At 36.2% G+C, this 14,258-nt stretch overlaps 1 protein-coding gene across 14 annotated transcripts in view; it reads left to right on the plus strand.

The window, feature by feature from the left end:
• MYCBP2 (MYC binding protein 2) overlaps positions 1–14,258 on the plus strand; it is a 282,639-nt gene that overhangs the window by 106,761 nt on the left and 161,620 nt on the right. For all 14 annotated transcript variants that reach the window (XM_078432585.2, XM_078432586.2, XM_060636897.3 and 11 more), the window contains 3 exons: positions 1,126–1,243; positions 6,879–7,083; positions 7,669–7,822. In XM_078432585.2, the coding sequence (XP_078288711.1) occupies positions 1,126–1,243; positions 6,879–7,083; positions 7,669–7,822 (477 nt within the window). The remainder of the gene's footprint in view (positions 1–1,125; positions 1,244–6,878; positions 7,084–7,668; positions 7,823–14,258) is intronic.

Here is a 14,258-nt window from a genome sequence, read left to right on the forward strand (position 1 = left end):
TAAGCAGAAACCTTCCTGCCAAGTCTAGTCAGTTCCGTTCCTTACACAGCTATCATACTCATTCATTTCTTTGAATCCATACTGTTTTTAGTTCAGGCCTTTATCATAACTCATCCAGATTATTGTGAAATTTTCATAACTAGGTTTCCAGGTGCTAGTCTCGCCCTTTCCAACTCAGTTTTCATTGGAGCCTGAATAACCATTAAAAAAATACTATATGTAATTTTTAAAAAATTTGAAGTATCATAATTGTCTGAAACAGAGTTCCTATTATGTGTCAACTGTTTCTACAGTGATTATTCTAATTACAGATAATGATTACTAAAAACGGTGAATAAATGGTTAGTAAAGTGATACAAGGATGGGGACAAGGATGGATACAGTGGATATGAGGGTGTCATTTATTCAGTGTTAACTGTGTGCTGGACACTGAGCCAAGCACTTGATAGATATAAACTTCTTTATTGTTCGTAGGAGGCCTATGGGGTAGGTACTAGTTAGTACTATCCTCCATGTCATAGAAGAGAAAACTGAAACAAAAAAAGATGAGTAACTTGCTCAAAGTCATGGTCACAATGCTGTTGGAGCCAGGGTTCACACCCTGGCCATCTCATCTAGCTCTAGAGTTTAAGCTTCTAGCCACTGTTGTAGTGCCTCTCATCATATCCCGCTCTGATTTCATTAACTACTGTATTAAAATCTAAAATTATAGCTCAGTGAAAAAAAGGTAGGAAAAAGAATATAAAATTGATTGTTTTGTATAGTTCCTGTTAAAGCTGTGTATGATTTTTATTTCACCCAACAAATATTTATAACATGACTTTTGCTATAAAAGCGAAAGTAGCACCAGTCTTTGAGAAAAGACAGAGATTGTGTGTCCATAATTAGAGTAATAAATTTAGGAAATCTTTTTAATAATCTCTATGAAGTCAGTGATAACCTCTTTTACATCTTTGTGGATCTAGGTGGAAACAGGCATATAGTACCTCAATAAGTATTTAGTAAATATACTATCAGTGCCTTTTATGTCTTCGATTCCTTATTGCAATGTTTATTTATTGCTTTTTATTTCAGTTGAGGCCTGTAAGAAATTGACTTAATTTTTTTTTTTTTTTTTTAACCTAGGGGATGTCCCACCCTTGTTCAAGCACTGCCAGGCCCTAGCACACAAGTTACTGCAGGCAGCAACCACACGGCAGTACTTTTAATGGATGGACAGGTCTTCACATTTGGAAGTTTTTCTGTAAGGAATTTTTTAAGCATTAATAGTATTGCATTGTACCATTGCCTTACAATTTGTCTGTGTTAGCTGTTTTTTCTGGTTTCAGTGAAATTCTTGTGTTATAATTATTGCATATGCATATTTCCTGTCTCTACATCTAGCGCACACAAGACCTGAATGACGTTACTTTGAAATAACTTTCTTCTCCAGGATAGCATTAGAATTTATTACATTTAACAATGTATTAGAATTGGACATGGTTATTCCAGGTCAAAATTCTTTAAACATTCAGTAGAGCTAATTCTATCATTTGGAAGCGTATTTCCCAACTAGCTTGCACAGATTGATTTTTCTTAACCTATACAACTGTTTCTAACTTAGCACTTCTTAAAGGCCTAGTTTTCTTAATAGATTTATTTAAAATTATAGTTTCCTTTTCTCTCTCTCTCTCTCTCTCTCTCTCTCTGTTTCCCTCTGTTTGCCTGTTTGTTTCTCTCTTTTTGCCAAAACTTCAAAAGAGTGAAAAATGCTCTGAGAGTTTTGTATAGTTTGGTCATAATAGAGATCAAGGAAAAGCCTCATAAGACTTTAAGCCTCATAAAACCTATACCATCTCTGTCATGGGTAACTGTTTACAACTCTATAACCTAAATTTCTGGGTTGGAATTTGCATCTATTGATTTTTCAAAAATGTGAGTGTGAACTTTAAGAAAAAATCTTTTCGGGCACCTGGGTGGCTCAGTCGGTGAAGTGTCTGACTTAGGTCATGATCTCACGGTTCATGAATTTGAGCCCTGCATTGGACTCTCTGCTGTCAGCATGGAACCTGCTTGGGATTCTTTCTCTCCCTCTCTCTGCCCCTGCCATGCTCTCTCACTTGCTCTTTCTCTCAAAATAAATAAACTTGGGAAAAAAAAAAAAAAAAGAATCTTTTATTTGGAAATAATTTTAAACTACAGAAAGGTTGCAAAAAGTAAGAGTAGTACATGGAACACCCATATACCCTTGAGCCAGATTCATCTATTGGTAACATTTTGATTTGCTTTATAACTTTTACATGCATGCTCTTATTGTCCCTTGCACACTCTGTGGGTGTGTGTGTAAAACTTTTTTTTTTCTGAATCCTTTAAGAATAACTTTACATATATTGTGACCCTTTACTCTTGAATACTTCAGTTTATATTTTTTTGATTGATCCAGTAATTACTTTTTGACTTTTCTTTGGTCTCCTCTAATCTATGATCAGTCATTGCATCTGATTATCATGTCTCATTAGTCTCCTTTAATCTGTACAACACCCACACCTCTTCTTTGTCTATTATGATGACATTGATGTTTTTGAAGAGTATAGTACTTTTTTTTTTTCCTAATAAAATGAGCCTCATTTTTGTTTCTCTGCTATTTTCTCATGTTTAGATTTCAGGTTGTGCATTCCAAGCCAAAATACTATGTAAGTGATGTTGTGTTCTTCTCAGGTATCACATCTGGAGGCACAAAATACCCACCTGCCCTTCATTGGTGATGCAATTTTTGATTACCTGGAAAATGTTTAATTTCTCTACTGCATAATTAACATTTTTTCCCTTGAAATTAATAAGGAATTTATGGGTTGATTCAATTAAGTGAGTCCTACTAAAAAGACAGTTGTAGGGTACCTGCTTTTCATGCAGTTTCCCCCTAGATTTAGCATCCCATTCTTGCCTAGACCAGTCTTTAACGGTTGCAAAAAGATGATTTTCTAATTTCAGCACGCCATCACATTTACCAATTGGCCCTTTGCATTTTAGTGTAAGCAAGAGCCCATCTTACTTGTTTCATACAGATGCATGTATTTGTATTTTTTTCATTACTGTCCTTAGTTATTTGGTTGCTTCGATTGTCTCGTATTTCATCAATTCAAGTCCCTTCAAGCTGGCTCCTGTGTTCTTGTGATATGCCCCTTCATTTTTGGGAGCATTTCCTTATTTCCTGGCATAACAAGATGTTTCAGGCTTACCTGTAAGCCTAAAATCAGCCATTTCTCTGAGAATGCAGGTTTGTTTTAGTGGGGAATAGGATTAGACACCCAGTTGAGCACTAGGTATATTTATTGCTATGGGGTGTCTTTATATCCCCAGTACACATATATGTACATATATCTATACATGTAAGTATTTTAGAAATCATAAGCCCATACCAGTCAGTACCTCTAATTCCATTCCATCCCTATAGGGGTCTTTCTTACCTTGACCCATTCCATGTTTGTTTTGTTTCCTTTTTCCACTGTAAGAATTTTGGCTTCTAACAATATCAATACATTTCTTTCTCATTCAGTCAGTCCTAAAATATGGGTAAAATAGTTTCATATTTGATTTTCCCCTCACCACTATAAACACAAACTCACTGAAAGGAGTTCATGATTTTCTGTCCCTCTTGCTCCTGCCCCCTTTAACCTGTGTCCCTCCCCAAAGCTAAAGGTATAAAGTCAAGTATTGTGTTTATAAGTCACGTGGGTTTTTCTTCTTACCCCAGTTCAGTGGAATTATGTTATTCCTTTGGAATAGTATTGGATTCATTTGCTTCAGTTTGCTTTTTGTTTCATTTTAAAAAATAGTTAATGTTAATAAGAATAGGTACAAATAACAGATTCTTTGTGAAGAGCAGCAACAGCCAAGGATTACCCTTCTTCCCCTTGTTTCTGAAAACAAGCCCTTTTTCAGATCCATTTGTCTCACCCTGTCCTGGGGCAGGGGTTCATCTCTGTAAAGTGAGTAAGATCTGATGTCAGGGGCTAAGGGAGAAAGAGAGATGACCTTTCAGCATGGAGGAGATCACTTCGTCCTCAAACAATGAATGAGGCTCCCGAGGGGTGTCAGCAGTAGTAGAAAAGGGGCAGATGCAAAAGACTGTTACACAGTGGCCTCCTTCTTCTCCCTGTGGTAACAGGCCCCCTAGCCCTTCCTGGGAATACACAGGTTAAAATGCTGACGCCTGACATGTCATGCCCCCTTTGAGCTCTCAGACTTCCAAGGAGAGAGGCTTGTGGCCCAATGCACTGTTTCAATTTGTTTTAGTTTTAGGATCCCTCTTCTCATATCCTTAGGTGTAATTTTATTTTTTGAATATGTAGAACATTGACATGTTTCTAAAAGTTAAGTTATGCAAAAATAGTATATACTCTGTCAAATGTCATTTCCCCCCTATCCGTTTTACTTCATGCTTGTAAGTAATAAACTTTATTGTTTTCCAGTTTATCCTTCCTGAGTTTCTTGTAGGATTAATAAATAAATAAGTACACACATACACTGTCTACATCTGCGTTGTATAGATACAGGTTTGTGTGCATGTATGTATGCGTATGTATGTAACACATGTATCTATAATTATTTCCCCTTCTTTATTTTTCAAAAGGTAGCATTTTATAAATGCTCTTCTGCACTTTGCCCTTTTTACTGTACTGTATTTCCTGGAAATCACTCCATGTTCATAGAGATCTTTCTTATTCTTTTTTTTTATTTCTGCATAGTACATTGTACATATATACTATATTTTATTCAGTCAGTTTCTTATGCTTGGACATTTAAGTGCTTTCCAATATTTTGCAACAAAACAATAAATACTGTTAGAGGTGTATCTTTGAGGTAAATTTCTAGAAGTAAGGTTGCTGGGTTGAAGGTTAGCGCCTGTGTAGTTTTGTGAGATATTAACAACTCCCTTCTGTTTTGTATTCTCGCCAGCAATGGATGAGAATACCTGTTTCTCCACAGCTTTGCCAACACAATGCACTGTCATGCCTTTTAATTCGTGACAGTCTGATGGGTGAGAAGTGGCCCTGCACACTTTGAAGCCTTTTTCCTGTAGCTGGTGCTGTGAACCTTCAAGCCCTTAACCTACATTTAGTGTTTTGACATTAAGGGTTAGGTTTTCTCTTTGGGTAGATGATTTTACCAGTGCTTTTTCCAAGTCCTCTGTACTCATCTCTTCTTCTCAAGCCACCCCTTTTGCAGGCTTCACCCCCCCCAACTTGCAGTGGCAGGTGGGTGGAGAAAATGGTTGGAATTTGTTTTTTTTCCTCTGGTTACAGGTGACTTAAAGGTCAGCAGATCTGCTATTTCCTAATACTGCTGAAGGCTTGAGTGATGTGTGGTTTTCTTTGCCCTGTGTATTGGTTTTTATATTGTTTTGTGGGGGAGGGGGGATTGTGAATGGTAATATTGGAAATCAGACAACCATTATTGTCCTCTACCCCTAGAAGTTCTAGTTGTGAACTTTCATGAATTTAAATATGGTTTATGTGTAGCCACATTCTGAATGCCTGGGGTTGTCCAGGCATCTGTTGTATTTTTGCACTGCTTTTCTTTACATTAGTTGGTTGATAGTAAGGGAGTAGATACTTATTTCGGTAGTTAATGACAGATAGAATTATTTTTCTTCTGAAAGCATAATGTCCTTGAATATGATATATTTTGCTCACTGTTCACATTCTTATGGGGTTTTTTTGTTTGTTTGTTCTGTGTTTTTTTTGTTTTTGTGTTTTTTTGTCAAAAAATAAGAACAGACATTGAAAGAAGCTGAGAATAAACATCAGGGTTTTTTTGGCTTCTCTGTTCCTGTGCTTGCCACTTTTCCTTCCCCTGGCTCAGCCCAGGGATTGAAGTTCTGTTGCCTTTGCAGTCACTTTGTGGCTGTGGTTTCTTGCTATGATGTTAGAGTGATAGAACTCACTAGAAACCTAATAGTTGGAGTGAGAATTAACCAGGCTGTTTATAGTGCTCCAGACTCCCTTGTTCTTCAGCTTTTTTGCTAATGGTTTCTCATTCCCATTACTTACAGACAGTGATGCGCTGGAAGTCAAGATCCAGCATTTTCCACCCTCCAGAGGGTTTTTGGAAGGGAAGTTTTTGTGGGGGGAGGGCAAGCTCCTGAGCCTGGGGTGGTTGAATGTTTACCTATCCACCATCAGCATTCTTTTATAGCTACTAGCTTAGTGGAGAAAGGCTTCCTCTTATTTTTTAAATTAAACTCTTACCTAATTTAGTACCTGTGGACAGCCATAGTTTTAAATAAGTTAACAATTATTTACTTAAGATACCATTCCTTAACATTGTTTCTGCTGTTTATCTTGAAACATAAGTGAAATAACTTACTAACACATGATCATGTGAACATACTTAATTTTCAAATTATATTCACAAGTTGTAGTATTCATTATTTTGGCCTTTACTCAAATATTTTCAGACTGTGATTTTAATAGTGACTTTCATTGTATACTGTCAATATCACAGTGATTTTTTTCAAAGTGAATTTTTTAAATGAACAATTTGTAATACTAATTTTTTTTAACATGTTGTGTATTGTACTTTCCATTTAAATGTAGGTAAAGACAATATTTCAGGGAGATTTCTTGCATGGAAAATATTTAGCTTTATTATTGTTTTTTAATAATGCATTTTGTGGCTTATTAGGGGCAGAGTTTCTAAGAATAATAGAAATTATTTTATTTCTTTATAAATTTTGGTCCAAATTTCACATGAATGTCATTAATAAGTAAAAGTACTAACAGTAAATAAAGAATAATTTTTCATAGAGCTATTTTTGTCTACTGTCTTCTTAATTTTATAAAAAATCAGATATTTTTTTATCCAATAATGTTATTATGGTTTATTTAATTTTTTAGAAAGGACAACTTGGCAGACCAATTTTGGATGTACCATACTGGAATGCAAAACCAGCTCCCATGCCTAATATTGGATCAAAATATGGAAGAAAAGCTACCTGGATAGGTGCAAGTGGGGATCAGACTTTCTTACGAATTGATGAAGCACTTATTAATTCTCATGTACTTGCTACATCAGAAATTTTTGCCAGTAAACACATAATAGGTAATATCCCTAAAAAACGTCCTTCCCAAAATCATTTTCTTGATTGATAATAAATGATTCATCATCTTTCCTTATCATTAGATAAGTCTTAGAGCTTTTTGTTTTCTTTCTGTTTGAAGAAATTTTAAAGAAGCTTCTAAGTGTCTGTGTTTATATGAGTATTTATAAGCTAGGGAGTCGTGGAAATATGAACCAAATTGAAGTAGGATAAACCCTGTGTTGGAAGGAGGAATTTTTGGTTAGATAAATGGTAAAAATTAATTTTTATGAAAGGTTATGTAAGTCAAACTTTGAAGTTCCATCTGTAGGTATCAATCTATACTTGTGTCTGTGATACCATAAATAATTATGTAATAGGGTAATATAGATTTTAAGAGCATGTGTTGTGGATTTAGACCACCTGAGGTTTTAGTCCTAATTCTGTTACTTAAAGATGTTTAGTTAATCTGTTTAAATCTCAGTTTTGTCTCATCTGTGAAATGGATGTAATAATAATACTTACCTTATAAGTAATACTTAATTTCTAAGCTGAGGGTATATAAAAGGGTAATGCATTTTTAAGATGTATAAATATCTTTCCTCAAGGCTTGGTACCTGCTTCTATGTCAGAACCTCCTCCATTTAAATGTCTTCTGATCAATAAAGTGGATGGGAGTTGTAAAACTTTTAATGACTCTGAACAAGAGGATCTGCAAGGATTCGGTGTGTGTCTTGACCCTGTGTATGATGTCATTTGGAGGTAAGCTCTGTTTATAAAATAGAGTAGTGAATAAGTTTTGATCAAATTATACTTTTGTGGTGATATAAAATTCATGTATAAGCAGATTTTACCTACATGAGTACTTTCCTATTTAACTGTGCTTCCTGGGACCTTTACAGTGTAGTGCAGTGATTAAGGCAGCCAGGCTGCCTCAGTTTATCCAACATCCACAATTTGCTTTCTGTGTCAACTTGGAATAGTTATCATGACTCTATGTGCTTCACTTCTCTCATTTATAAATTTGGAATGATAATAGTACCTACCTCATAGATTGTTAGAAGGAGTGAAGAATTTAGAGCTGAGGCACATAGTAGGTGCTATAGAATTGTTTGCCACTGTCGTTATATTAAGCACTTTTACTTTTAAGAATTCTGTTATTATTTTTGGTCTTTCAGCAATCATATCTAAACTGCGTAGAGCTCATTCTTTTTTCATAAATATTGAATTATTACCGACTATGTAGAAGAAACTGTGCCAAACATAGTATAGAATAATTAAGGTAAATAAGCTCGCCCTTTATGAATGCACATAACAGAATCCCCAAATTGGTAGAGAAATGTAGAAATGTATAGGGCTACCAAACTCTGGAAACTGTAAAATGTAGAGAATGGATACAGATACACTAGAGACTCAAATTATATTGTATTTGTTTAAAATTTATTATGGTGCTTTATATACATAATGAGTAAAGAAAAGTGTTGTCCCTTTCAGCAACTCTAGGTTTGAATACTAGTAGGTGTTCCCTGCATTACCAGAGTGACTTATCACAGGACTTACCTCCCCCGCCCCGCCCCAAACCCTTGCATTGTTTATTTGGCCAACATCAGTGGACAGGAATTAGATAAACTGAAAGGTTTAAGTAGCACCAGTAAGGAAAGGCAAAAGGCTTTTTCTGTCTTCCTTCCTCTGCCCATGCCTGCTTTCATTTCTATCAGCCAACCACGTCTTAAGAGGCCATGCTATCATCATTCCTAAGGCTGCATTCAGAGTGAAGTAATTATATTGCTTCCCAGGTTGCTGACCAGCATAACTATCTTACTTGGGCACTTTGTGAGAAGGTCTGGAAGCCAGAATTGAGTACGGCTTTTCATTCTCCTTGGCAGCATTACATAGGATAGATTAGATAATGAAAGACTGCAGGTAAGTAGTCTTATAGTAAATCTTACGGAGACATGAAATACTAGGAACCAAAATTAGAGTGGTCATGTGGGATAGCATGGAGGGGCTAGAAAGGCACATGGTGTAAAGATAGACTAGTCATTAGTTATTTACTGATTACAAGTCCATACACAAGAGACTTAGTTACCAAAGAGCAAGCACTGGTTTGGACCTAGGGTGTTTTATTTTCTAGAATCTTTATAGAATACGTATAACTTTTATATCTTTTATTTTTAAATGAAGTAAATTTGCATTGGCAAAATAAAAGTTGACAGGGTGGAATTTGTTTATGGATACATTCACTAAATTAGAAATGCATTCTCTAAATTAGTTAATAGCAGAACTGGATTCTAATAGTATAACTAGAGCCATTTCCTAGACTCTTAACAGAACTCAGAAGTGTGGTAGGCAGTCAGTTGAACCTTGCCTTTTTCACATATGGTGATAACATTGGGAGAGATGATCTCAAATGTCTCCACAGTCCTTGACCATTTACCCCTTTGTTCCAGAACAAAGATTGAGAGATGAAGAGCAGTCACTCCTCCAGTGTTTCACTAAAACAGCTGGAGGGTGTTTTCTTATAATCAGGATTAGAGTTTTTATTCTATTATCCTGACTTCTGGCTATTTTATGTCCTTTGTGTTTTTCACTAGGGTACTTGCATTTTACAGCTGTCATAGATACTGCAGATTCAGTATTAGCTTACTTTGACTTTCCTTCCATCCAGAATGCTTCTTTTTGTAGTCTTAACAGAGAATTTCTCCTGTATAATTAGAAACTTAACATCTATAAAAAGCAGATGAATGTTAAGAATAGCAATTTTAGGGTGCCTGGGTGGCTCAGTCGGTTAAGAATAGCAATTTTATTTCCCACTTCAAAATATATACAATTAATACATGAATATGTGTTTTCATTTTTTAAAAAATTTTTTAACGTTTGTTCATTTATTTTTTTTAATACAAAATTTATTGTCAAATTGGTTTCCATACAACACCCAGTGCTCATCCCAACAGGTGCCCTCAATGCCCATCACCCACTTTCCCCTCCCTCCCACCCCCCATCAACCCTCAGTTTATTCTCAGTTTTTAAGAGTCTCTTATGCTTTGCCTCCCTCCCTCTCTATTTTAGTCCCCTTCCCCTCCCCCATGGTGTTCTGTTAAGTTTCTCAAGATCCACGTAAGAGTGAAAACATATGGTATCTATCTTTCTCTGTATGACTTATTTCACTTAGTATAACACTTTATAGTTCCATCCACGTTGCTACAAAAGGCCATATTTCATTCTTTCTCATTGCCAAGTGGTATTCCATTGTATATAAAAACCACACCTTCTTTATCCATTCATCAGTTGATGGACATTTAGGCTCTTTCCATAATTTGGCTATTGTTGAACTGCTGCTGTAAACATTGGGGTACAAGTGCCCCTATGCATCAGCACTTCTGTATCCCTTGGGTAAATTCCTAGCAGTGCTATTGCTGGGTCATAGGGGAGATCTATTTTTAATTTTTTGAGGAACCTCCACACTGTTTTCCAGAGTGGATGCACCAGTTTGCATTTCCACCAACAGTGCAAGAGGGTTCCTGTTTCTCCACATCCTCGCCAACATCTAAAGTCTCCTGATTTGTTCATTTTAGCCACTCTGACTGGTGTGAGGTGCTATCTGAGTGTGGTTTTGATTTGTATTTCCCTGATGAGGAGCGACATTGAGCATCTTTACATGTGCCTGTTGGCCATCTGGATGTCTTATTTAGAGAAGTGTCTATTCATGTGTTCTGCCCATTTCTTCACTGGATTATTTGTTTTTCGGGTGTGGAGTTTGGTGAGTTCTTTATAGATTTTGGATACTAGCCCTTTGTCCAATATGTCATTTAAAGATATCTTTTCCCATTCCGTTGGTTGCCTTTTAGTTTTGTTGATTGTTTCCTCTGCAGTGCAGAAGCTTTTTATCTTCATGAGGTCCTAATACTTCATTTTTGCTTTTAATTCCCTTGCCTTTGGGGATGTGTCAAGTAAGAAATTGCTGCGACTGAGGTCAGAGAGGTCTTTTCCTGCTTTCTCCTCTAGTGTTTTGATGGTTTCTTGTCTCAAATTCAGGTCCTTTATCCATTTTGAGTTTATTTTTGTGGATGGTGTAAGTAAGTGGTCTAGTTTCATTCTTCTGCATGTGGCTGTCCAGCTCTCCCAGCACCATTTGTTAAAGAGACTGTCTGCTTTCCATTGGATATGGAAAGATTTCCTGCTTTGTCAAAGATTAGTTGGCCATACTTTTGTGGGTCCAATTCTGGAGTCTCTATTCTATTCCACTGGTCTTTGTGTCTGTCTTTGTGCCAATACCATGCTGTCTTGATGATTACAGCTTTGTAGTAGAGGCTAAAGTCTGGGATTGTGATGCCTCCTGCTTTGGTCTTCTTCTTCAAAATTATTTTGGCTATTTGGGGTCTTTTGTGGTTCCATATAAATTTTAGGATTGTTTGTTCTAGCTTCAAGAAGAATGCTGGTGCAATTTTGATTGGGATTGCATTGAATGTGTAGATAGCTTTGGGTAGAATTGACATTTTAACAATATTTATTCTTCCATCCCATGAGCATGGAATGTTTTTCCATTTCTTTATATCTTCTTCAATTTCCTTCATAAGCTTTCTATACTTTTCAGCAAACGGATCTTTTACATTTTTGGTTAGGTTTATTCCTAGGTATTTTATGATTCTTGGTGCAATTGTGAATGGGATCAGTTTCTTTGTCTTTCTGTTGCTTCATTATTAGTGTACAAGAATGCAGCTGATTTCTGTAAATTAATTCTGTATCCTGCGACTTTGCTGAATTCATGTATCAGTTCTAGCAGACTTTTGGTGGAGTCTGTTGGTTTTCCATATATAATATCATGTCATCTGCAAAAAGTGAAAGCTTGACTTCATCTTTGCCAATTTTGATGCCTTTGATTTCCTTTTGTTGCCTGATTGCTGATGCTAGAACTTCCAACACTATGTTAGCAAACAGCAGTGAGAGTGGACATCCCTGTCATGTTCCTGATCTCAGGAGGAAAGCTCTCAGTTTTTCCCCATTGAGGATGATATTAGCTGTGGGCTTTTCATAAATGGCTTTTATGATGTTTAAGTATGTTCCTTCTATCCTGACTTTCTCGAGGGTATTTATTAAGAAAGGATGCTGAATTTTGTCAAATGCTTTTTCTGCATCGATTGACAGGATCATACGGTTCTTTTCTTTTCTTTTATTAATGTGATGTATCATGTTGATTGATTTGCGAATGTTGAACCAGCCCTGCAGCCCAGGAATGAATCCCACTTGATCATGGTGAATAATTTTTTTTATATGCTGTTGAATTCGATTTGCTAGTATCTTGTTGAGGATTTTTGCATCCGTATTCATCAAGGATATTGCCCTGTAGTTCTCTTTTTTTTGCTGCGTCTCTATCTGGTTTGGGAATCAAAGTAATGCTGGCTTCATAGAATGAGTCTGGAAGTTTTCCTTCCCTTTCAATTTTTTGGAACAGCTTGAGAAGGATAGGTATTATCTCTGCTTTAAATGTCCGGTAGAATTCCCCAGGGAAGCCATCTGGTCCTGGACTCTTATTTGTTGGGAGATTTTTGATAACTGATTCAATTTCTTTGCTGGTAATGGGTCTGTTCAGTTTTCTATTTCTTTCCGTTTGAGTTTCGGAAGTGTATGGGTGCTTAGGTATTTGAACAATTCTTCTTGGCTATCCAGTTTGTTGGCATATAATTTTTCATAGTACTCCCTGATTATTGCTTGTATTTCTGAGGGATTGATTGTAATAATTCCATTTTCATTCATGATTTTATCTATTTGGGTCATCTCCCTTTTCTTTTTGAGAAGCCTCGCTACAGGTTTATCAATTTTGTTTATTTTTTCAAAAAACCAATCTTAGTTTCATTGATCTGCTCTACAGTTTTTTTAGATTCTATATTATTTCTGCTCTAATCTTTATTATTTCTCTTCTTCTGCTGGGTTTGGGGTGTCTTTGCTGTTCTGCTCTATTTCCTTTAGGTGTGCTGTTAGATTTTGTATCTGGGATTTTTCTTGTTTCTTAAGATAGGCCTAGATTGCAATGTATTTTCCTCTCAGGACTGCCTTTGCTACATCCCAAAGCATTTGGATTGTTGTATTTTCATCTTCATTTGTTTCCATATATTTTTAAATTTCTTCTCTAATTGCCTGGTTGACCCATTCATTCTTTAGTGGGGTGTTCTTTAACCTCCATGCTTTTGGAGGTTTTCCAGGCTTTTTCCTGTGGTTGATTTCAAGTTTCATAGCATTGTGGTCTGCAAGTGTGCATGGTATGATCTCAGTTCTTTTATGCTTATGAAGGGCTGTTTTGTGACCGAGTATGTGATCTCTTTTGGAGAATGTTTCATGTGCACTCGAGAAGAAAATATATTCTGTTGCTTTGGGATTCAGAGTTCTAAATATATCTGCCAAGTCCATCTGATCCAATGTATCATTCAGGGCCCTTGTTTCTTTATTGATCCTGTGTCTAGATGATCTATCCATTGTTTTAAGTGGATTTTTTAAGGTCCCCTGCAATACCACATTCTTATCAACATGGTTGCTTATGTTTGTGATTGTTTTATATATTTGGGGGCTCCCATATTTGGTGCATAGACATTTATAATTGTTAGCTCCTCCTGATGGATAGACCCTGTAATTATTATATAGTGCCCTTCTTCATCTCTTGTTACCACCTTTAATTTAAAGTCTAGTTTGTCTGATGTAAGTATGGCTATTCCAGCTTTCTTCTGACTTGCAGTAGCATGATAGATACTTCTCCATCTCCTCACTTTCAATCTGAAGTTGTCCTCAAGTGTAAAATGAGTCTCTTGTAGACAGCAAATAGTTGGGTCTTGTTTTCTTATCCATTCTGGTACCATTTGTCTTTTGGTTGGAGCATTTAGTCCATTTACATTCATTGTTGTTATTGAAAGATATGGGTTTAGAGTCATTGTGATGTCTGTAGGTTTCATGCTTGTAGTGATATCTCTTTGTGGTCCTTGCAACATTTCACTCACAGAATCCCCCTTAGGATCTCTTGTAGGACTGGTTTAGTGGTGATGAATTCCTTCAGTTTTTGTGTGTTTGGGAAAACCTTCATCTCTCCTTCTAATCTGAATGACAGACCTGCTGGATAAAGGATTCTCAGCTGCATATTTTTTCTGTTCATCACATTGAAGATTTCTTGCCATTCCTTTCTGGCCTGCCAAGTTTCAGTAGATAGGTCTGT

The sequence above is a fragment of the Panthera onca genome, chromosome A1 (assembly GCF_046562875.1).
Source record: "Panthera onca isolate mPanOnc1 chromosome A1, mPanOnc1 haplotype 2, whole genome shotgun sequence".
NCBI lineage: Eukaryota > Metazoa > Chordata > Mammalia > Carnivora > Felidae > Panthera > Panthera onca.